The 25192-nt window shown below is 41.4% G+C and overlaps 1 protein-coding gene and 1 pseudogene across 2 annotated transcripts in view; one reads left to right on the forward strand and one right to left on the reverse strand.

Moving 5' to 3' along the window:
- The window catches only part of LOC146499253 (thyrotropin-releasing hormone-degrading ectoenzyme-like), a 263625-nt gene that overhangs the window by 212044 nt on the left and 26389 nt on the right, over positions 1–25192 (reverse strand). For both annotated transcript variants that reach the window (XM_085138114.1, XM_085138113.1), the window contains exon 3: positions 6–282. In XM_085138114.1, the coding sequence (XP_084994240.1) occupies positions 6–282 (277 nt within the window). The remainder of the gene's footprint in view (positions 1–5; positions 283–25192) is intronic.
- Positions 20853–23031, forward strand: LOC146499256 (uncharacterized; annotated as a pseudogene).

Raw genomic sequence — 25192 nt, forward strand, 5'->3', positions numbered from 1 at the left:
CTGACCGTCACGCCGCTGTCCGTCTGCGTCTCTCTGTAGGTGAAGTTGCAAACAGCCCAGGCCAAGTAGTATGTGGACATGCGAGGCGTCCGGGCAAAGTGATTGGTCAACCAGCCGTCCTCATCCGACAGCGAGCTGCTCTCCACCGGCATGTTGGACAGCGAGGTGTACTGTGGGTCATGGCGGAGGGTGAGGGAGAATGTGGCCTTGTAGACAGGTTCATCAAAGCAGGGGAAGGCCTTCCGGGCATGGATAGGACTGAACTGAGTTACTGCCAAGTAGCTATGAAAAGAAAAAGGATTAAAAGGATTATTACCAGGAAAAAAAATTGTAAAGATTATAGAAGATGACTTCACCAGTGAACCACTTTCATTTGGGAAATGCCAAACATGTATGAGTTCCATATAAAGAGCTAAATGTGAAGGTAATACAACCCTTAACAGGTCACTGGCAACGTAGCTGATGTTTAGCGGTAAATAAACATAAAGAATGAGATATCAGCAATTATGAATGCCAGTAAAAATGAAAGGAAACACCTCAACATCGACAAGTAAATGGAAGTGCTTTATACAGCACCAGAAAGCACTTTACAAAGCTCACACACATTCATACAACTCTTTTGATCTGCACATGCAGGACTAACAGAGCCCAGTAACTGAGGAATGCATCTTTTTGTTTTAGTGGGTTTCAATATCCTCCCCAAGCAGGCTTTGGCTTGCAGACTAGAGGAATAAAGTCAAGATGAGTGGCGGCTCGAACTACCAACCTTTAAATTAAAATATGACATGTTGAAAACTATGGCTAAAACAACAAGACTGTGACTGTGAGCCTGTACCACACAGGAGACTAACCACAGCTTCCTGAGGCCTCTCACTTAATAATCCACAGACCAATGTCTCATTGTTGTAACTATGTCACTGCTGGTGCTGTTTCTGTTGGTGTTGCAGACTGCCACAGAGAAGAGAGATGTCCGACGACACAAAGACTTTTTCTGTTATGAATTAAAGGCAATTTTGAAAACAAGGAAAACTGTCCTCTATTGTGTGGTGTGATTTTTTTTCCCAACGCTTCTTCCTCTCTCTTATAAACTTCACTGATTTCTCCTTTCCTGTTCAAACCAAACTGTCAACCAACCGACATTCAGTTTACATATCAAGTCTTCGCCATTGGCTTGAGTGCTGTTGGCATTTTGGAGGACTGCACAGTTGGAGTGCAGTCCTCCAAGTCCAGTAATCTTAAGAAGCAGAGTAGGTTGTTGTTGCTTTGACTTCACCTGCTTTCAAAGTTAAGAGAAAAAAGATCTGAAGGGAAAATTAATTGCTAGACCAATGCATTCAAGTTGCAGTCTTTATTAAGAAATGTGTCATAAAATAGGAACGATGCGCATGACCACAGTTCTAAAGCACATGCAAATCGTGTACAGCCACATATCAGTGAACGGAGTACACGCCTTTTGGCATGTGGTCATGTGGTTCAAAGCCCACATGTGTTATGATGATCCTGATAAAGGCCACAAGCCAAAAGTAGGCATAATAATTTTACGTCTTATTGTGAGACTAGTATTCTCTAAATTGTGGAACAATGTAGGCTTTAAACATTATTTTATGAGACCAGTCATAGGAATGGTGTACGGAGGACCAACATAAGACCACAAAAAATGATGAAGTCAAAAAATATGCCGATATTTAAAATAAAAGACAAATAACAAGAATATAACATGGGAGATGCACAACAGATTATTTCAGAATCAGAAGACTTTATTTATCCCCAAGGAGCAATTAAGATACAACAGAGCTGCATGACGTTGAAGATGAGGACAGGGCATAAACAGGCAATAAGAGTGAGATAATAAATACACAGAATATACAGTACATACACAGTTTTAAAATTACACAGTTTAAAATTAAAGTGACTGAATTTGACAAAAACAGGAGAAAAAAATGCAAGGAAACTAACAAAGTAAAAAGAAATGAGAAGATGTCATTAATGTCCAATTTATGCTTCAGCGGAAAATCTACGTTGACATAACCATGCCATCACCTTCCACGCTGATTAGTCATTGCTGGCGGCTTCAGCCCGACCTGCAGACACATTTCCTAGGAGGGGAAGGTCCCATTAAATGGAAGGCTACAACATTGGGTTAAGAGGGGTTTCCAGTGGCGTACGTTAAAACAAACGTTAAAAACAAATTTGCAGTCTAATTAGGTTGAAGCACAGTCCCTTCATGTTGCCACGAGTCTTTTTTACTTTTATTCCATTCTTCTCTTTTTCTCAAAGTCCTCTCGTCCTCCTCTTGATCCTATTTTATTCCCTCCTTTCACCACATTTTAATCTCTTGTTCCGCTTTCATTCAGTCTAACTGTTTAACTCTTTCTCCATCCATGCTGGGGCGTGTGCATCCATATATGTGATACCTGAGTGAATCACAGCAGGCTGCTGTCATCATCATCAACGCAGGAGAAAATCTGTTTTTTAAAGCAGCCGGTGAGGAAAAATGGTTGCTTGTTGTTCCACTACAGCTGCTCGTAATTTGGTTGAACACTGCCAGGGTTTGACTTCTCTCTGTGTTCAGGTTGACTATCATTTACATTGCCTCTAATTACCTCGATCCATTTCAGACCAAAGCTAGCTGTTCAGCCAGTGTTCAGATCACTCCACTTTATGACAGTTTTTCCCTGTAATTTTGGTGCATTGTTTCAAACCAAAGGCTCAGTTTTCATAACAAATTACACAAAAAACTCAACTTTATTACCATGTGCATTGTGAACAACTCTGTGTTGGACCAAAACTGCCAGTAATAAAAAAAAGCAAATAAATTATATAAAAAAAGGCTAATTTATTATTATTATTATTATTATTATTATTATTATTATTATTATTATTATTATTATCATTATTATTATTAACAATAATATAGCAGGACCAAAAAAATAATTTATCAATGCCTAAATGAAATTCAGATTTGAAGAAATCAATTGGAAGACTACATCATTTAAATTTAAATATTGATAAACACATAAATCCATACCTAAATTCAGATATCATTTTATGTTTTGTTGAATGTAATGAAGAATATTTTTGTTTCAGTCCTCCAAAGTTGTCTTCTTTTGCTCCCAAACCTTTGCTTTACTGTTGAAACTCCTCAAAGTCTTGAAGATGACTCCCACATGCAGTCAAACAGCTGAGTTACAACAAACCAGATATTTTTCTCTACAGCTTCATCTGCATCCAGAGAACTGGCATATTCTCTCTGGACAGCTTGTACAACATGAACAGTCATGTTGTCAGAGGTAAAGTCCACAGCCTGAATGAGAGTGACTCACAGAGGAGTATAAATACATTTTAAACAAAGCAAAAAAAATTAATAAATAAATAGGACTGCTGCACTGTAGTCTGATGAAACCTCGCGTAGCTGCTTTTCTTTTTTTGCCTCAGGGCAAAAGCATGAAGCCAACCTGCTGTGTGTCCTTATGTGTAACATAGTCAACTTGTTGTAAAACCCAACAGAAACCAATTTCTCTTCACTGGGAACAAGATTGAAAATACTGGGACTTCCAAATGCTTCACAGCTGCTCTTAGGCGTTTCGACAACCTTAGTGTTGAAACCTGGCTTTGAGTTTCTCTCTCAGCTCTCCATTTCCACCCTTACAAGGGCTGCTCTTTATTGGGGATAATATGAGAACAGATACTCTGGAGTGAAATGCTGAGATTCTACAAACTTATCACTGCATGTCCCAATGATGCTGTGACTTGTTTGATCGCATATAATAAACAGTAAAAAGCCCATAATAATAGCAAATAGCAAAGATGAAAAAACTAGACTAAGCAGTGATGTTTTGGATGGTTAGTGAAGTTAAGATTGTTAACTTAATTTATTGATGTTTTTGCCCCCTGAGCATGGTTACTACATGGCTGCTCATTTAAAAGGTCATGGCTCAGACAAGACAAGAAAAGAAAAGTACACATTGAGAGCATAGACTGTAAAAGATGGGCATGACCACCGTGACATTAGCCATGGATGTTTAAATCAGTTCAGTTCTGGTGTAATCGGCTGGTGGTCAGAGAAACAGGACAAAGAAGTTAGACAGAGATTAAGGAGCCTCACGTGGACATTAGAGGAACTGTGTCAATCAAACATGAATCGGTGAGGAAAAGACCTAAGAAGTGCCCAATGTGCTGTCAGATGCCATAAAATAAAGCACCAAAAGCAACAAAATTTCAACCCAGAGAGCCTCTGAGCTGACACCATCCAGACATGAGTATTAGTAATTCACGTATTGCTGCTTTCTCTGAAGTATTTGCTATAATAATGTGAATTTGATGTTCATATTAAAACTTTAGTTACTCTGAAAGGCGTTAAACTGTCGGTGAGCTTGAGGGCCACACGTGCTTTTAAAACCTTTTAGAGTCTGAAACATACGTTTACTGAACAAACTGACAAATGTGTTTAAACAATTAAGCATATGTTAATTCCATAAATGTTTTTTTAATTTGTATCGCATTTGATAAATCGGGCATTTAAAAAATGTTTTAAGATGTCGTGTGCAACTTATTTTGGTTTTTCTGATGATGAAAAGCTGTACGTATCAAATATGATAGACTAAGGGGTTAAAAACTCGCCTAAAGGTGCACTATGCTTGAATTGTTCTGTATATTAAAAAAAACAGGCAGAATGACAACCGAATAGCTTTTAGGATTCATCTCTTTTCAAGAAACAAGGCACACAGCACTGCAGCACATTGAAAGGATGAGAGTTTCAGCCAACGCAGCAGAGGCTTGGACCTGGAGACGTAATATTGAAGGGCTGTACGTCATCACTACAGAGGATGTGCAGATAATTCATTCATTTCACTGCATTCAGTCACTGAAACTGCAGTTTAGGCTCAAATGCTCAGGTTGTGTCTGAAAGCGTTTGTACTGGTGGATTATTTGCCTGTCAGGAGTTTACAGAATATTAAACAAATACTTTAATCCCACCATCAAAGAAGTAAAAACTGAGCCTGACATTCCTGTTTTTTTAGGTTAAACAATAAGTACGACGAAAGGCGTAAATAAAGTGATTTGGGGCTATTAACTATTTAAGATTTCCTTTTGCCGACTCATCCTCGTTAATATTCCCACAGAGGAGAAGCGAAGTGCGGGTATTCTTCCAAACTTTGCAGCTAGAATTATGCAGGACTAGGGAGAAAAACCAATTAGCCCCCAATTACAAGTTATCTTTACTTCACCTGCTTTTATTTAGAGAGGGCTAGCACTGACCTTTCGATTAGTAGATGACCTGTACCACTACCGGCTAACTTAATGCTAGGTTACTTTGTCTAACTGCGAGGTGGGATCCTCTGCAATCTACAGTGCTATCGATTGGAACTGCTGAATAAAATGCCTGGAGAGAGCAAAACATACATAAATGTGTATTTGTGCAAGCACATACACAGATGTAAATGTAGGAGGCGCATTCACGTGATAATGATGACACTAGTTGTCTTTTTTTCTGCAGCAGCTGACTGACACTTCGACAGCATCAGTTCAGGCAGGCCACAAAGTTAATCTTAGAAGAAATTCCAGCCAATGAGCTGATGTCAGCGCCAGCCCATGACCACTGGCTCAGCAGGTACCTTTTTGCGTTTCCACTCCCTCAAGCTGCTCTGCAAGCTGCTTTGAAACCCACCTCAACCCCAGCTTCACTTCCATCTGTTCTCACTGATCCCTCCTCTTGCTGCTGATGCTGCTCTCCCTGCCTCCTGCTTTCCTGTGTGCTCATGGCCTCCCAGCCACCGAATATAAATAAGTGCAATTGAAAATAATCTTTCTGTGATGTGTAAAAGTGCCTAAACACAAAGACAGAAAATAATCTCTACCAGCTGCCAAATCTTTAGCATTTAACGATACAAATCATAGCTTTCCCTTTTAACCCCAATTTGCTCCATTTGCCTCCAAAAATAAAATTATGTCATTAAGCGTGGTTGGTTAAGCAGAATTGCAGTGGCTTTAAATTACCCGTGAAGAGACCCTTAATTTAATTCATCATATTCGAATTTGCCCTGAACTTATCTCCTCCCTGGCTCTGATTTCAAAGCTTCAACACACCGAACTCATGCCTTGGAATAAATCCATACAGAATATGTGATGGTGTCATATGAAGCTGGATTTTGTTTTAGTCTTTGAACCTTTCAAACCTATCACAGGAGAAATTTAAGGTGGAATCAGGGTTCAGGGGGTTAAAGGATAATCCTCTGAAGTCAGAGCCGACAGGTCGGCCGCCTGCAGCGAGAAGTTTTCACGGGGAGCCATTTTTACTTCGGCTTTTTTCAAGTTTTTGAAACGGCATCCACGGCGAGATAACCACAATAAACACGGACAAACTTTCTGTTTCCTCTCAATTTCTTTTAGCTGAGCTGAATGTTTCCATATCTCAGCTTCGTTACGTTTGTCTGTCAGTCACCTGACAGACACAGGAATAAGCTAAAACCTGAGGAAATAATCCCTGTGAAAACTTTGTTATCACAATGGTGTATTTTGCTCCTGGAGTTTGTGAGAGATGAAAAGGAGGGAAACAGGAGGAGGAGAGGACGGGGTGTCTGTTGCAATTCAGGTGGCGTAATAAGAAGGAGAGAGGACACAAAAAAATCCAAAAGGAAGATGATAAAACGAAATTGTTACTACCAAAAAAAAATGGGAGGAGGAGAGGGGACAAAGATGAGGGCTGGAGCCGAGTGTAAGGAAGGAAGGAAGAAAATGCAGAAAGCAAAAGGCATACAGGAGACAACAGAGGTAGAACCAAGATGAGAAACAGCTGTAACAAAGCAGTTTGGATGCTGATTGAAAGAAAACAAGAGGGGGCAGACAATGAGAAGTAGACACTTGGAGTAGTAGGGCTGGGAGAGGAGAAGGAGAAGGAAAAGACGGTAAGCAGAAGAAGTGGAAAAGAAAAGTGGAAACAGGAGATGAGGAGAAAGGAAGGGAAGAAAATTGAAGAAAAGAACCTGACACAAGCTATGGAGACATGATGACCGAGGGGAGTGGACGAAGGGAGGGAGGAGGTGACGAAAGGGAGACAGAGAGAGAGAAACCGGGAATAATAAACAGAGGGTGAGCGAGGCCGACTGGAAGAAAGAGAGAAAGAGAATAATGGAGAAAGCCTGAGAGGGACGAGATAAAGAGAGTATCTATTAGAGAGGAGGATGAGTCTGTAACGTGCACACACACACACACACACACACACACACACACGCACACACAAACTCCTGCTTTAAAACTCAATGAAGCACCAATATTAACACACACACGCACACACACACAACACTAACGTGACACCCAGCAGGTTGCAAACAGTCACTGCTGCCAAAGTAACGCTTGTTGTAACAGTAATCCTGATTGACAAGCAGGCCTATACCGTTGCCCTGGACAACGACGACAGATAAACAAACACACACACAAACACACACTCATACATTAATGCATGTGACAATGCTTCGCCTCCAGAAACGCACCAGAGATGGAAATGATGTAATTTTCTGCTGTAATGTTTGCCATTATATTGTCTGGTGACACCACCGAAGAAGAGAGCAGGTGTGTGAATGACACATCGAACATACGCACACACATAGAGGACAGACAGAAACACACACCTCATTTAGATTCACAGATGTGAGTGAAGGGGAAACTGTTGAGTCAGGTGCTTTTCACAGTGAGTGTGTTTCATTTCTATATCCATCCCTCACACTCTCCATCACACACAAACACACACCCACACTCACCAAACTGGACACAGTGATCTCTTTAACCAATGTCTCAAATTGCAAATCCCCTCCTTCATATTGAAAGGACTGCTGTGTATGTGTGTGTGTGTATTGTTGCTGCTATACTTTTACACAGGAAGCTGCTGAAGAGGCTGATTCATCATGTTCGGTGTAAAATATGCGACTGATGGGTGAGACAGTGTGGCTGGGTGGAGGCGGAGAGGGTGGGGGCGGGGCTTAGTTTGTCAGATTTCAGTTCTCCAAGTGTATTTAGGTAACAAGAAAGTAGGAGGCAAGGATGTACAAGAAAAAAGGAGATTAAGATAAAAATGATAATTAAAAGGATGCTGATAAGGATATCATCATCTGGCTTCCTGCTCCTCTCAGTTGTACTCGGGCTGTGAGCCACTGGAGGTACATGAAAGCATTTTATAAAGTCATGGAGAAATTCAGCAAGAGTATAAAACCAAAGTACATCCTTCTCTCAGCAAAAGATGATTTTGAGTTCTTGGTGAGTTCTCCAATGCAGGAATCTGATTGGTTGTGTTACGAGGCATGCGGCTGTGCAGTAACGACAGATCACAATCCGATTTCAGTCAGGAACCCTAAAGTCAGAGGAACGTTATTTCCACATGCTATCATATATCTGGTTGTCTGGATCTACTCTGGGATCCAGACAACCAGTCTACTCCTGCAAGTGGAAGGTCCCATGACCTTCCACTTGCAGGTGTGCTCCTATATGGCTTCACTAAGTTGGCGTAAGCTCCAGCACTGAACAGAACAGCCACTGTATCAGTGCCACACAGGAAAACTGATTGTGAGGCACAGAAGGAGGAGCTGGTGTGAAGGTGAAAAAATGTTCACAACACTGTGCAACTGTGCAACAGATCCCCAGGCTTTCTGAAGGTCTTAAAAGTTTTTCTTTGGACACTTAACACAACACACGTCGACAATCTACCAAAGAACAAAATTTAAATTGTAGCTTTATCTTTGTTATAACAAACCTGTCACAAAACACAGTTTGTTTCCATTTCTTTAGTTGAAAATATGAAAAATGTCAAAGAGGCTCTGCCATGGTTTGGGGCCACATTTAAGTCAGTGGTGCGTGCGATCTTGTTAAAACTGATGGAATTATCAGCACACAAAAGTACCATCAGATTTTGATCCACACCATCTGGAAAGTATGTCATTGGTAATGACTTCAAAACACAGTAAACACAGCACAAAGGAATACTAACAGTCATGGACTGGCCTCCCCAGAGCCAAACTCAAACAACAGAATGGAACATTAGTTTGCTCACCTCAAGAAAACCAGCTCTGCAGCTGTGGATGGAGGAAGATAATGATGCTTGTTAGGTAAAGTGTGATCAGCTGTGTGATCAGCTGTGTGTAATTACCTGCCTCAAGAGTGTCACACAATCCTCAAAGGAGAGAAGGTGATGATCAGCTCTCATAAAGAAATAAAGAACAAGGGAGTCTCCTGCGTCCAGAGCATTTTCAAGTTTGGGCAGGAGCTGAATAGACCATGTTAAACCTGACAAAAAAGGGGCATTATTACAGTTATTATTATTATTATTATTATTATTATTATTATTATTATTATTATTATTATTATTATTATTATTGTTGTTGTTGTTGTTGAAGCAGACAAAGAAACAGACACAGCAAACAGAACAAAAGGCAGGGATATCCAAAGAAGAGTTTTGAATGTGCTTCAAGAAGCCCAGCAAACTATTTCTGAAGACTATTTAAAGAAAGCCACCTCAGCAAGTTCAGACTGTGCTGAATAATATCAGTGGTTGTACAAAATATTGATTTTCAAGCTCATTACAAATGTACAAACTGTTTTTGCCTGGTGTACTACATTTTTAAATATGGTTGACAGAACAATTTGATATGATTGGATGTAGTATGACTTGCACAAGTTGTCTGCGTGTGTTTAATGATGAAGAACCTGTTAGTTGGCAAATTTTCTGGGTTGATTTTGAGATGAAGGACTTCATTCTTGAATCTACATGAGATCAGAGAAAGTCAACGTGAAGTGAGCGCACCTTGAGTTAACCTTTCCTCAACTTTGATCTGTGTGATTGTAATTACTACCAGTGAACAGTGTTCAACCAACTATTAGCTACAAATCGATGCATGATGCAGGAATGTGGACAGACCTCCTTGTCCCTGGCCACTTCTTCTTCCAGGGCAACAGTCTTATTGTGGTTTATTAAATAGTGAGGACATTTAATCTATTTAATGTGTTCCTGGAATTTCCCCCTTCCACCATTTGCATGAACACAATTTTTCCATCAGACCATTTTCACGTCTACTGAATCATGTCCATGTACACAAAGTGAATATTTTCCACTTTTAGAGGGCCAGAAGTCTGCATTTGGAAGCAGAGGAGTGGGTGGCATCATGAATGATTTCACCACTCACACCAGAGACCATGGTTTGACTGCCAGACTTGACACATTTTTTTTCATATTCTATCTTTTTGTACATGAGCTTTGTCATGAATATTTCACATTTTGCTATGAGACTGGGGTCTCCTAGGGAATACTGGGGTCTTCTCAAGCCATTCCAAGAGGAATAAGCTCCAGTGTGTTGTGAGTCTGCAGCTGCTCCTATATAGACAAGTCTGATAAACCTTCCATACAAGGTGCCCAAAAGGCATCCTAATCTGATGTCCAAACTTACTCCTTTGATGGAGAGGAGTAGCAGCTAAGCTGATCACTGTAAGGTTGAGCTCAAAACCTTTTTTAAGCAAGCTAATTTCTGCCACTTGTATCCAGAGTTTCTGACTATGAATAAAGTAGAATAACTAAGCAGTCAAAAGCTCAAATAATTGTTGTAGTTAAGTCTAGTACCCCAATTGTACTTGTAGGCAGGCTACAAACTTCAAGCAACTGTTCACCAAAAGGAATAATCATTGCTCATGAAAGAATAGAATAATGCATTTGAACACAGAAATAGTCCTTGTTCTCATCCTTATACACTGGGAACAAGGATCATGGAAACAGCAAACAGGATGACGTGACAGAAAGTTTCCAAGTCTTTACGTGGGAAAAAAAAAGTCTACACCACAGAAGAATCTATAATGGTTACACAAATCAGGAAAATGAGCATTAGAATCTGACAGGAGACAGGAATTATATACACACTGTGAGCCAATGAGACACAGGAGGGAGCAAAGCACAGGTGAAAAAGACAACAGCAGGTGAAGCCAGTAAAGTGTGTCAGATAATGAGAGAGGAAGGAAAAGAACAGGAAGCAAAAGTAGAAATGGGACCACAACCAGTTAAAACAGGAATCCAAAACTCAACATAACAAAAACCTTGGCCGTGGAAGGCATCTCTGCCACCGAGTCAGGCTGTAAATTACACAGGTGTCTAACCAGATTTGACCTTTGACATATAAATGTCACTACTCCCTCATTTTATACTATTTCAGTAAAACTTAATCACAATGTGAATGTGAAATCTTGAGTTATTGCCAAAAACATCTTTTGCAAGCTCACAGAGACCTTGACCTTTTACTACGAAATGCTAATCAGTTCATTGTTGAATTTAAGTGAATGTTTATGCCAAATTATATATCAGCAAATATCCCTCAAGGCATTGCTGATATATTGCTTTGATATAAGAATTAGATGCAAGATGGTCAGTGTTAGAAGATTTTTATTATTAAGACATTTTATTAATCATTATTGCTGATATACTAAAGCTAAAAAGTGTTCATATTTCTGTTTGCACTCAACCAGCTGCACAACTAACTGTCTACACTTTGCCTTAAAAAGACTTGTTTGCTCTCACATTATCTCACAGGAAACCGCCACCCAAGAGTAAGAAACGACCTTTTAAGAACATGACCTTTTTTGAACATAAGTTCCGAGAAGTCACACCTGCCTGTTTGACTAGAGCAGACGTTCCCAAAGTGTGGGGCCCGCCCCCTAGGGGGGGCGCAGAGCCATTGCAGGGGGGGCGCGGCATGAAAAGGGAAAAAAAAACAACAACGCTTGGACACTGCTAGCACGGGCGCCCACACAAAGGCAAAGCAGGAGATGAAGCATCGCTGAATATGTTTCCAAACCAACTTCATTCTAAGCCAAAGACTAGAAAATATGGTGAAGCAAATCTTCCCTTTGGTTTCACCTGCACAAGTGCCGAGGTAGGTCTCCTTGCAGGATTGGTTTTCCCTTCGTTGGGAGCAGCGCTGGGCTGTTTAAATCATGGACAAACAGTATCCCACATTCTTGATTTGTAGTTCACAAACACTTGTTGTAATGACTAACTACTCCTGACATTTTGGAGATGTTAGCTCTTTATACAGTAAAGTTACAGGATACAAATAACATCAGGCTGATCCTGCCACAATTTGTTCCCCGGTTCAAATCACGGACAAACAGCGTCCAACAGTTGTTTATGTTTTTGAACCCATTTTGCAGAGGGATTTTTTGAAAAATGTATTGATAGCAATGTTGAATATTATTACACAGAAAAAAACAACTACATGTAAAATAATTACACCGTGACGCCTCTGCCTTTGTAAATGGAGGGACAGTAACTGCGTGTATATGTAAACCTGTAAAACCTGCAGATAGTCAGATTAACAGTATTTCGTCTCTACCTGCCATTCTGCAATTCATCTCATGTAAGCAATAACGTGCACACAGCGTGACGTGAAAAAAGGCACATACCTTTGACATTGCATGACGAACTCTGTATTCCTCGTCCAGTAAACGCAAAAAAAGGAGTTTTAAAAAATCTCCGTTCTCGGTGATTCGAAACCCCGTTTACGTGTGGACGAAACAGCTGCGTTTTCAAAAATACCCATGTAGGTGTGGACGTAGCGTAAAAGAGTTAGTAGATTATTTTATTACTACCTGTCATTTATTGCAGATTACTTGTATTTGCTTAATTGTTTACTAAATGTTTGAGGTGTGAAATAAACCGCAATGGAGCAAAATATGGGTGTGTGTGGTTGGAGGATGTGTTCGTGCGTGCGCGCGAGGGGGGGCGCGAACATTTTTCTTGTAAAACAAGGGGGGGCCCAGCAAAAAAAGTTTGGGAACCACTGGACTAGAGAATGTTACTTCCTTTCTTGTATGTTTCATGCTGTGTATAAATAAAGGCAGAGAGCTGCTGCAGAGGTGTGGGTCTCCCTTGAGCTCTCACCCATGCACGTTGAACTGTTACAAGTGTCTGAGTGTTAATTCATTATACCTGATTACTTGATAAAGAATATCTCTATCATTTTTAATGGTCCTTCGAGCCGGAGTGGACATTGATTTTTTTTCATGCTCCAATAGGAAACCTTCATCAAGTCCTGATGTCGTGAGAAGCCCGCGCTGAAGTCTGTCGACAGCTCCTCTCCAGGCAGAGGATAAAGCCCAGAGACGCTATAATTTGGGTTCTGGCCAGCGTTCATATAAAGTGGTCCACGACGTTGGGGGTTGATGGAGCAGACCTAAACAACCACGAAATAAATCAGGTGAATATTTAACACTCACCCACATCTTGCGAAAAATTCGAATAAGAGTTGACGCTGTTCCTACAAGTAAACGCTCGTCCTAAGAGAGGACTGGTAGCTATTATAGGAAATTCCTACAAGTAAATGCTCGTCCTAAGAGAGGACTGGTAGCTATTATAAGAAACTCTAAATGTAAATGCTCGCCTGAAAGAGGGTTGGTAGCTATTTTAGAGGGAAAGCGTCATAATAAAAACCTTTAAACGCGCGAAATATTTCTGTTTTATTGTTTTGTTGGTGGAATAAGTTACATTTACAGCACAATAGGGAGGCTGAACTATTCCACCGTATTGTTTGCCGACTGGTTGCTCACGTACTGGTGGGACGAGAAAAAGGTTGTGCTTCATCACATAAAATTAACACCGCTTTCAAGGGTAGCTTGAAAGTAGAAGGCTGTGTTAATAACCTCTCTCATCCCTCGTGCCAGAGAAAGCACCACGGCTGTTTGTGTGTGTAAAAGTTAAAAAGCTGTAATTTTCAAGGTACCTAAACATAAAACATTTAAAACAAATTAGTGAAAATGGGTAATAAATCAACAAAACTCACTGCTGACGAGCAGTGTTTAGAGAAAAAATGTCCAGGCGCCGGACAAATTAGTGCAAACAGATGGAGGAATCCAAAAAAGTTTAAATGCCCTGCGTGGGAGGGAAAATGTAATCCCTCTGCAGTGACAACTTTAAAAGAGACCCTCCAAGCAGAATTAAACAATGTAAAAAGTCCTAAAAAGAAAATAAAACGTACTCAAGAGTTAAAATATTTCAAAGCATGGAAAGAGGAGGAAGACAGACGTAGTGAAAATAGACAAAAAAGAAAAAAGAAAAAGGAAACAACATTACAAAGCCTACAGCCGCCACTTTATGTACCAGCACCGTCAGCACCAGAGCCACAATCAAAAAATCCCTTCAATTCAATTCAATTCAATTTTATTTATATAGCGCCAAATCACAACAAATGTCGCCTCAAGGCGCTTCATAGATACAGAGAAAAGCCCAACAATCATATGACCCCCTATGAGCAAGCACTTTGGCGACAGTGGGAAGGAAAAACTCCCTTTTAACAGGAAGAAACCTCCGGCAGAACCAGGCTCAGGGAGGGGCGGCCATCTGCTGCGACCGGTTGGGGTGAGAGAAGGAAGACAGGATAAAAGACATGCTGTGGAAGAGAGACAGAGATTAATAACAGATACGATTCAATACAGAGAGGTCTGTTAACACATAGTGAGTGAGAAAGGTGACTGGAAAGGAAAAACTCAATGCATCATGGGAATCCCCCGGCAGCCTACATCTATTGCAGCATAACTAAGGGAGGATTCAGGGTCACCTGGTCCAGCCCTAACTATATGCTTTAGCAAAAAGGAAAGTTTTAAGCCTAATCTTAAAAGTAGAGATAGTGTCTGTCTCCCGAATCCAAACTGGAAGCTGGTTCCACAGAAGAGGGGCCTGAAAACTGAAGGCTCTCCCTCCCATTCTACTTTTAAATACTCTAGGAACAACAAGTAGGCCTGCAGAGCGGGAGCGAAGTGCTCTAGTAGGGTGATATGGTACTACAAGGTCATTAAGATAAGATGGGGCCTGATTATTTAAGACCTTGTATGTGAGGAGCAGGATTTTGAATTCAATTCTGGATTTAACAGGAAGCCAATGAAGGGAAGCCAAAACAGGAGAAATATGCTCTCTCTTTCTAGTCCCTGTCAGTACTCTTGCTGCAGCATTTTGGATTAACTGAAGGCTTTTCAGTGAGTTTTTTGGACATCCTGATAATAATGAATTGCAGTAGTCCAGCCTGGAAGTAATAAATGCATGAACTAGTTTTTCAGCGTCACTCTGAGACAGGATATTTCTAATTTTAGAGATGTTGCGCAAATGGAAGAACGCAGTCTTACATATTTGTTTAATATGTGCGTTGAAGGACATATCCTGGTCAAAAATGACTCCAAGGTTCCTCACAGTGTTACTGGAGGCCAAGGTAATGCCATCCAGAGTAAGAATCTGGTTAGATACCATATTTCTAAGCTTTTCAGCGCCGAGTACAATGACCTCAGTTTTATCTGAGTTAAGAAGCAGAAAGTTAGTGGCCATCCAAGTCTTTATGTCTTTAAGACATTCCTGCAGTTTAACTAATTGGTGTGTGTTATCTGGCTTCATGGACAGATAGAGCTGGGTGTCATCTGCATAGCAGTGAAAATGTATGCTATGTCTTCTAATGATGCTGCCTAGGGGAAGCATGTATAATGTAAACAGACTTGGTCCTAGCACTGAACCCTGTGGAACTCCATAATTAACCTCAGTGTGTGAAGAGGACTCTCCATTTACATGCACAAATTGGAGTCTATTAGATAGATATGATACAAACCACTGCAGTGCAATACCTGTAATACCTACAGCATGTTCTAATCGCTCTAATAGGATATTATGGTCAACAGTATCGAATGCTGCACTAAGGTTAAGAAGGACAAGCACAGAGATGAGTCCACTGTCAGAGGCCATAAGAAGATCATTTGTAACCTTCACTAAAGCTGTTTCTGTGCTGTGATGAAATCTGAAACCTGACTGAAACTCTTCAAATAAACCATTCCTCTGCAGATGATCTGTTAGCTGTTTGACAACTACTCTTTCAAGGATTTTTGATATGAAAGGAAGGTTGGAGATTGGCCTATAATTAGCTAAGACTGCTGGGTCTAGAGATGGCTTTTTGAGTAAAGGTTTAACTGCAGCCACTTTGAAGGCCTGTGGTACATAGCCGATTATTAGAGATAGGTTGATCATATATAAGATCGAAGAATTAATCAATGGCAGGACTTCTTTGAGCAGTTTTGTAGGAATGGGGTCTAAAAGACACGTTGATGGTTTGGAGGAAGTAATTATTGAAGTTAACTCAGAAAGATTAATTGGAGAAAAAGAGTCTAACTTAACATCAATGGTACTAAGAGTAGCTGTAGATAATATTACATCTGTGGGATGATTATTGGTAATTTTTTCTCTAATGATAAAAATTTTATTTGTGAAGAAGTTCATGAAGTCATCACTAGTTAACATTAAAGGGATGGTTGGCTCAAAAGAGCTCTGACTTTTTGTCAGCCTGGCTACAGTGCTGAAGAGAAACCTGGGGTTGTTCTTATTTTCTTCAATCAGTGATGAGTAGTAAGCTGTTCTGGCTTTGCGGAGGGCTTTCTTATAAAGCAACAAACTATTTCTCCAGGCTAAATGATGATCCTCTAAATTTGTGACACGCTATTTCCTCTCCAGATTACGAGTCATCTGCTTTAGGGTACGTGTTTGAGAATTATACCACGGGGTCAGGTACTTCTGATTAGAGACCTTAGTTTTCACTGGAGCTACAGTATCCAGAGTCGTACGTAGTGAGGAGGTGAAATTATTAACAAGATAATCGACCTCTGTTGGGGTAGCGTTCAGATAGCTGCTCTGCTCTGTGTTGGTACAGGGCATTGACGATGATAACAGTGGCTGGATTATATTCTTAAACTTAGTTACAGCGCTTTCAGAAAGACATCTACTTTGATAAAGTCCACTCTCCACTGCTGCGTAATCAATTATTGTAAATGTAAATGTTATCAAGAAATGATCAGACAGGAGAGGGTTTTCAGGAAACACTGTTAAATGTTCAGTTTCTATGCCATATGTTAAAACAAGATCTAGAGTGTGATTAAAGTGGTGGGTGGGTTCTGTTACATTTTGAGAGAGATTAGGTTCACTAGTCAACCTAATCCTAATCCTTATGCCCAAGCCCGAAGTGCATTAAACTGTATGACAACAAACCCACAGGAAGACATAGGGAAAGACCCGTCAGGCAGGGACATGGGAGGTATTGTAGATCCTCCAGGACCCTCTGGAATTTTTCCAATGGTAGCTGCACCTAATCCCAGATATGGACAGTTGATAGGTGGTGAGAACGAAGAAAGAGATATAAACCCATTTGTGTATGCTTTTAGACCATGGACCCAAGCTGACAGACAAAATGTGGAAAGGGATGTTCCACCTTTAAATGAAGGCTTCCAACAGTGGAGAGATGCAGTGGAGCTAATTAGAACTCAATGGGGCCTAAACGGTCATGAAATGCTTCAAGTAGTACAAGACCTGCTAGGATTGAGAATGGGGACAGTGAAAGACGGTTTTACAGGTGCAGATGACCAAGGAAGACCTCTTGGCCCAGATTCCCTAGATTTAATGAACACTTTGACAGACTTACATGACCGAATTAGGGTTCGTTTAGCCCCCAGAGCAGATTATTCCAAAATAGGAGAAGTAAAACAAAAGGAAGCCGAAACAGCATCAGACTTCCTCGATCGGCTACGCCCGGTTTTCCGACAACATTCAGGCCTAGATTATGAAGACCGCCCTGAAAGACCTTACCAACAGCAGTTAAAAAATGCATTTCTAAATGGTCTCCGTCCCGCAGTCAGAGCCCATGTCGAAAAGCACTGGGTGACAATAAACACAGGAAATCTAGCAGACGCCCTACAATATGCAGAGCATGCAACTAAAGTACTGAAAAAGAAGGAAAAAGGAGGTGTTTTCACTGTAGATCCCGACACAGGTGTCATAGCATTTTCTGGTGGATACAGAGGACAGGGACAAGGACAACACAGAGGAAAGGGACAGAAAAGCAGAGGTTACAAAGGTAACAGGAAGCACAGAAATGAAAGAGACAACCGTTGTTATAATTGCGGAAAAGAAGGACATTTTGCACGAGACTGCAGAAACAAAAAAGAGAATCATAGTGACAGAGAAAGTATGTGACTAGAGCAAAATATTGAAGCTGAACAAAACACTGAGGATGAAACTGAAATCTATAACATACAACAATTACTTTTAGGCTCTGAACATAAACCCACAGTAATTATTCATGTAAACAACGAACCCATGAATATGCTGTGCGATACCGGAGCATGCAAAACGGTGTTAAATCAAAAACCACCGAATCTGAAATACTCCAGTAACACCATGATAGTGAAATCAGCATCAGGGCACACCAGCATTAAGTCTTTAACAGAGAGCCTACTGTTAGTACATACAGACAGTGGACGCAGCTGCAAAAATCAATGTATATATGACCCATCCTGCCCAGTTAACCTTCTAGGGAGAGACTCCTTAGGAAAACTGCAAATAGGTGTATTGCCAGGGCCAGAAGGCATGTATGCTAAGCTAATGTTGAATGAAGAGCAAAACCTCACTGACTGTCAGATTAATGTATGTGAAGGACAGGGAGAGCCCCACTACTACTGGACATTAGACCTGCCCTCACTAGAACCTTTGCAACACATAGCAAATAGATATCTGCCAACCCACTCAACACGGCAGGGCTACACAGAGTATCACAACACACTGAGGTTCAAACAAAGCCCAGGTCATGACCCCATGTATGACTTACAGGTGCATAAACTAGGCCCACAAATGCTCACATTGCAGCACCTATATGTCACTCAAAGTGGTAATGCAGTCTGCTCTGTACTTCAGCCAGAAATAGTGCAACGAGTGAACAGGATGCCAAAACCACATGTATCAGTAGCACACAATGACAGCACTGAGTGGAAAGATTTAGGCCACGTTCTCGCTCAAGTTGAAAGGGACAGATATGAAAAAACTGAAGAAACACATGAGGGGTGGCTTCAAGGTCGCAGAACAGGATGCATGAGATACACATTAGGGTGGGTACTCACTACCCACCCAGCCACCCACATGATTGACAGCACTGATGTACATGTGCAGGAAGATAGTGTGAACTGACATGCATTCTCATTAGAGTTACACCCTGAACTACAACAACTGCCCATAACACTGTGGTCCACAGGATCGACAGATGTAGGATTAATTAAAGGAGCAGATCCCGCAAAGCGAACACAATAACAGTATTACAACATTTAGCTGAGCAGGGCCACAAAGTCTCACAGCACAAATTACAACTGTGGAGCTCAGAGGTCACATACCTTGGACACAAGCTCACAGGGGAAGGGAGAACACTGTTAGACAGCAGAAAACTAGCAGTACAGAATGCTCCAAAACCGCTCACAAAACAACAAATGATGAGTTATTTAGGTCTCTGCAACTTTTGCAGATGCTGGATACCTGAATATGCTCTGTTAGCTCAACCTTTGCAAAACTTAATTTATGGAAGAAATCTAGCACTGAAAGATAAAATAGAATGGACACCAGAGGCAGAAAAAGCATTTAATGATTTGAAACTTGCCCTACAGACGCGTACAGTCTTAGCCTTGCCAGACTATGACAAACTATTTTATTTGCATGTAGACGGAGGAGCAGGCTATATGAAGGCCGTACTCACTCAGGCCTTTGGGGAAAAACAACGGCCACTCGCCTTTTACTCATGTAAATTAGACTCAGTTGCTTCAGGCTTGCCTACATGCATACAGGCCTGCGCAGAAGCTGCAGAAGCAGTGAAAAAGTCTGCCGACATTGTTCTCGGACACAAATTGATTATCAAAGTTCCCCATGCTGTAACCTCCATCTTACTGCAAGCAAACTTGTCTTATCTCACACATGCAAGACAGCTCTCGTATGTAGGCATTCTGCTATCACAGTCACACATTACAATTGAGAAGTGTGGACAGCTAAACCCAAGCACACTTCTCCCCACTTCAGCAGACGGAGAAAAACACTGTTGCATGCAAAAATTAGATGAGGAAACGAAACCACGAGCTGACATTCATAGCACACCGCAACTGACCTTCACTAACATTTTTGTAGATGGCTCAGCATCCAAAAATAGTCTGGGGAGAAACTGTGTGGGCTATGCAGTAACCACAGCTGACAAGGTTTTAGAAGCTAGACCACTAACTTCCTCACACTCTGCTCAGAGCGCAGAACTGACTGCTGTCATCAGAGCCTGTCAACTGCATGAGGGACAAAAAATAAACATACACACAGACAGCCAATATGTTTTTGCAGCAGTACATCATTTTGCTAAAATCTGGCAGAATAGAGGTATGGTCACTTCTACAGGCAACCCAGTACAACATGGAAACCTTCTAAAACAACTACTAGAAGTTATAACTCTGCCAAAGAAGCTGGCATTATGCAAATGTGCTGCACACCAAAAAGATGACTCTGAAATTACTAAAGGCAACAACTTTGCAGACATAGCTGCAAAAAAGGCAGCACATCAGCCAATAGAAACCTTAATGTTTGAAACCACAGAGTTAATACCACTTGATGTACTGAAAGATGAACAGAAACATCAGAACATGCATGATTTGCCAAAAACACAATGCACAAGGAAATCTCAGACCAAAAAGAGGTCATTTTCCCACACCACCTCACCCATTCCATACAATCCACATGGATTTTATCGAACTGGATGAGCGCCAAAATTCCAGATACGCTCTAGTAATTATAGATGTATTTTCTAAATGGCCAGAAATCTATCCAGTAAAAAGAGCAGACGCAATCTCGGTGGCAAAATGCCTATGCAACCATTTCATCCCCACATACGGCATTCCTAGCCTAATAAGGTCTGACAATGGAACACATTTTGTAAATGACATAATTAGCAAGGTCTCTGAAGCCTTAGGATTTAGCATCAAACATCACTGTGCATACCATCCACAAAGTGGATGGAAAGAACTAACGGTACAATAAAACAAAGATTAAGAAAATGCATGGAAGAAACAGGAAGGCCATGGCCCGAGTGTGTAGGCCTAGTAAAAATGTGGATGAGACTGACGCAAGGCTCTCAGAAGCTCACACCTTTTGAAATCATTCATGGCAGACCGTTCCCACTGCCGATCACAAGCGAGCCAATAGACAAATCAGTAAGGGAAACCACCTTAGCTGAATGGATGACTAAACTGCTTGAAAACAAAGAGATTGTGCTAAACAACCAACTGCCAAGTGATGTATCTCCAGTGTCTTGCAGGTTAAAATCAGGTGATTGGATCCTGATCAAGGTGCTCCAAAGGAAAAATTGGAGCTCTCCCAGGTGGGAAGGCCCGTACCAAGTCCTTCTTACCACACCTACCGCCTGCAAAATAGCAGAGAGACCCTCGTGGATCCACCAAAGCCACTGTAAAAAGGTACAGGACGCATCAGGCTAAGACGCCAGCTCCCTAGAATCTCACCGGTGCTCTAGTGGTGGAGAGAGGGCCGATTGGGCAAAAAGCCCGCCCTTGCTCTTCTCGCCCTAGTCTACGCACCAGAGGTTTTAGTGTGCTTGGTCACCATGAAGACACTGTTCCTGCTATCAGCGATCCTCCTATCACTGGTGGCTCTCTTTGCAATATTCACACTGCAAGGCAGCTACAAAAGAAATCTGGAAAAAAGATGGACACATGACAACTCGCACCTGCGCGACCTGAACCAAGACCACAACCACCCATGGATGAACAACGCGTGGTATAGGTATGTGTACGACAGAACACGCACCGACAACAGCACGGAGTGCTATGTGTGTTCACACATGCCAACAACGGCCATACACGCAACAATATATGGAATGGCACCTGAACTCGACGAAGCAATGTGCATATTCAACAAAGCGATAACTGGCAACTGCTCACGCAGAGATTTGATGACAACAGGAATGGCTCTAAAAGGTCAAAGCACAAAGAAGAAAGACCAAATTCCATGGTGTAATGACACAGACGTTAAACGTGTCATGAAACCAATCTCACAGCAAAGGGTCGTATTCAAACAGACAACCCCTTGTGCCTACAATCTGACAAACTGGAACTACGCCTGTGACGAAGAACATTGGGTAAACGTCAACGCCAACAACACCAAAAGCAGATCATTCGCCATAGTTCTGCCACCTGACATACAGCACCCAATATGTTTTGACTTCTCGGACGGAAGCAGAAAGGTCGGACGGAACCTTAACTGCACACAAACCTTTGACATGACCCAATCCACAGGAACACTCACCTTCAAAAATGGAACTTTCTGAGTCCAGGGAGCCGCTTGGGCCTGCGGGCCTAAAACCTACTTCATGCTCCCACCAAACTCCACCGGTCTGTGTGCACCAGTGCTGATTTCAGACCACACCTTCAAGATCACAGCAGAGACACACGCACGCACATCAAGAGCAAAGCGTGAAGTTGCTGAAGTGTTGCCACATGACTCAATTTATGGATCAGATGTGCCTAAGAACTTCAAGTTATGGACCACCGGTCAAAAAGTTCTCTACTCCCTGTTCCCTTGGGTGGGAACTGGAAAAAACATGCTCAGGATTGAGACACTTGACTACCGATTTGGATTGTTCCTAAATGCCTCAGTAAAGATCAACAAGGCACAAAATGAAGAAATCGACGCAATACGCATTGTAGTGATGCAACACAGAGTCGCACTGGACATGATTTTAGCTGAAAAAGGAGGTGTGTGTGTATTGTTTAACACCACATGCTGTACATACATCCCAGACAATGTGCATTCACAAAACATGACCAACGCTCTGAACGCTTTGAGAAAGATTAAGGACGCTCAGCAACAAGACTATGTCACAAGCACTGAAGATTGGCTCACATGGTTGCTAAATGGTTCTTGGAAGTCCCTACTGATTAAAGGACTTGTTTTGTTGGAATTTTACTTTTACTTTTATGTGTTTTCACAACATGTGTAATACCCTGTCTGAAGAAAATGGTATCAAACATGGTGATGACCTCTATCAACGCTTATGTAACACTGCCTCAAATGGAAGATGTTTTGGAAAATGACTCATATAGTGATGTCGTAGTCTAATTGAACCCAGGATTGCTCAATGACGTTCTGACCGAAAATGTTTAGGCAAGAGGTTATGAATTGAACTAATAGCAATGCTGTTATTACCGAAATCTGAACAACAGGAGGGAATGTTAGAAGATTTTTATTATTAAGACATTTTATTAATCATTATTGCTGATATACTAAAGCTAAAAAGTGTTCATATTTCTGTTTGCACTCAACCAGCTGCACAACTAACTGTCTACACTTTGCCTTAAAAAGACTTGTTTGCTCTCACATTATCTCACAGGAAACCGCCACCCAAGAGTAAGAAACGACCTTTTAAGAACATGACCTTTTTTGAACATAAGTTCCGAGAAGTCACACCTGCCTGTTTGACTAGAGAATGTTACTTCCTTTCTTGTATGTTTCATGCTGTGTATAAATAAAGGCAGAGAGCTGCTGCAGAGGTGTGGGTCTCCCTTGAGCTCTCACCCGTGCACGTTGAACTGTTACAAGTGTCTGAGTGTTAATTCATTATACCTGATTACTTGATAAAGAATATCTCTATCAGTCAGTGAGCTTGACCTTCGTTACAGAGCCTTAAAAAGTAACTCGTGCAAAAATGCATTATGTCCAGATCAAGCTCCATGCAAGCATGTGAAGGCAGAAGCAATTTTACAAAAGATAACATGAAGACGTTGACCCCATGTTAATGTTTGCTCACTTCTACTCAAAAAGCAAGAGCAATTTTGATATTTTTGTAAACTTCAGACAGGAATTTTTCATCCTTCCTTCCTAAGAATTTTATAAGTTTTATCTTGGGTGCCTTAAAAAAGAGGTACTTCCAGCATGTGGAAGGAGTTCTGTTCTTCACTTGGAGCCCAGGTTAGTCTCTCCTCTGGGTTTCATCTTCAGATGAATGAACATACCGAGAGAATGAACCAACCCTCTGTGCAGTATCATCCAACAAATCCACCTGAAGCAGTCAAGTGGCATGGGCTGAATACGCTTACAATTCACCCACTTCATCTGCAACTGGTCTCTCACCTTTTGAATCATCTCTGGGGTATCAGCCCCCTCTGTTCCTATATGTTGAAGGTGAGTGCTCAGTTTCTTCAGTGCAGGAGCAGTGTTTTGTGCAAACTGTGCAAAGAGGAGTTTGCATGCCACCAAAGCACTTCAACCTTGCGGTACCATCTAAATGCAGCAACATGTTGCAGCGAGCACGGAACCTGTGGGAGCTGTTAGCGCTCGTAGCACGAGTACCAACAAAAGGCATTGGCAGCCCAAACTTATTGAAATGACTGGCTTCAGGACCAAAATCAGTAAGTCAACATCGGACAAAGTTACAAATTCTCTGGGAAAATGGATTGCTCTGGACTGTTGCAGGAACAGTGTAAAGATGCCCCCACAGACAAAGAGGCTTCTCCTCTCTTCATTGTCTTCAGACTCTGATTCAGATGAGGAAGCCCTGTGTAACAGGGCCCTAAGTTTGTACAGAGCAAAATCCACCATCAGCGAGACAGACCGCCCACTGCAGTGGTGGTCCAGCCGAGCAGGGACCCACCCACAGCCGTCTGTCCTGGCCCGCAAGTATTTGATTAGTCCTGCCACTTCCCTCTCTTGTGAGAGACTGTTCTCACTTGCAGGTCACATAGTAACAACAAAGAGAGCTGCCTTGAGCTCTGAAAATGTGAACATCTTTCCCTAAATAAACTGTGTTTTTCAATCAGTTACATATATATTTTTGTTACATTGATATTCCAAACTGAAGTTGTCATCGGGGAAGACAGGATATATCCTGAAGAGTTTTCCAATCATTCACAGGCCACATAAAGAGAGATAATCATTCACACTTTCACACCTTACCCATATGTATTTAGACTTTCTAAGGAACCCAGAGTACACAGAGAATCCGGAAAGAATCTGTCATAAACAGAGATGGGCAGTACTGTAATCCGATTACTTTTTTCAAGTAACGAGTAAAGTAAGGGATTACTATTGCAAAAACGGTAATTATATTACCGTTACTTTCCCGTAGGAACGCTGCGTTACTGCGTTACTAAAACCGTGATTTTCTTGCGAGAATGTCTCATGACAGTGACGTAAGCGAGTGCGACGTTCGTGGCAACAGCTGTGTGCAGATCAACAATGGATAATATATCGAGTGCGGGAGAGAGTATGAGCGTGCCGCGTTTAAAGCGTGGAAGTACTGACCTTATTTTGAGTTTGATTCCGTAAAAAGTGACAAAAACATTAGTG

Source organism: Neolamprologus multifasciatus, chromosome 17 (genome assembly GCF_963576455.1).
Source record: "Neolamprologus multifasciatus chromosome 17, fNeoMul1.2, whole genome shotgun sequence".
NCBI lineage: Eukaryota > Metazoa > Chordata > Actinopteri > Cichliformes > Cichlidae > Neolamprologus > Neolamprologus multifasciatus.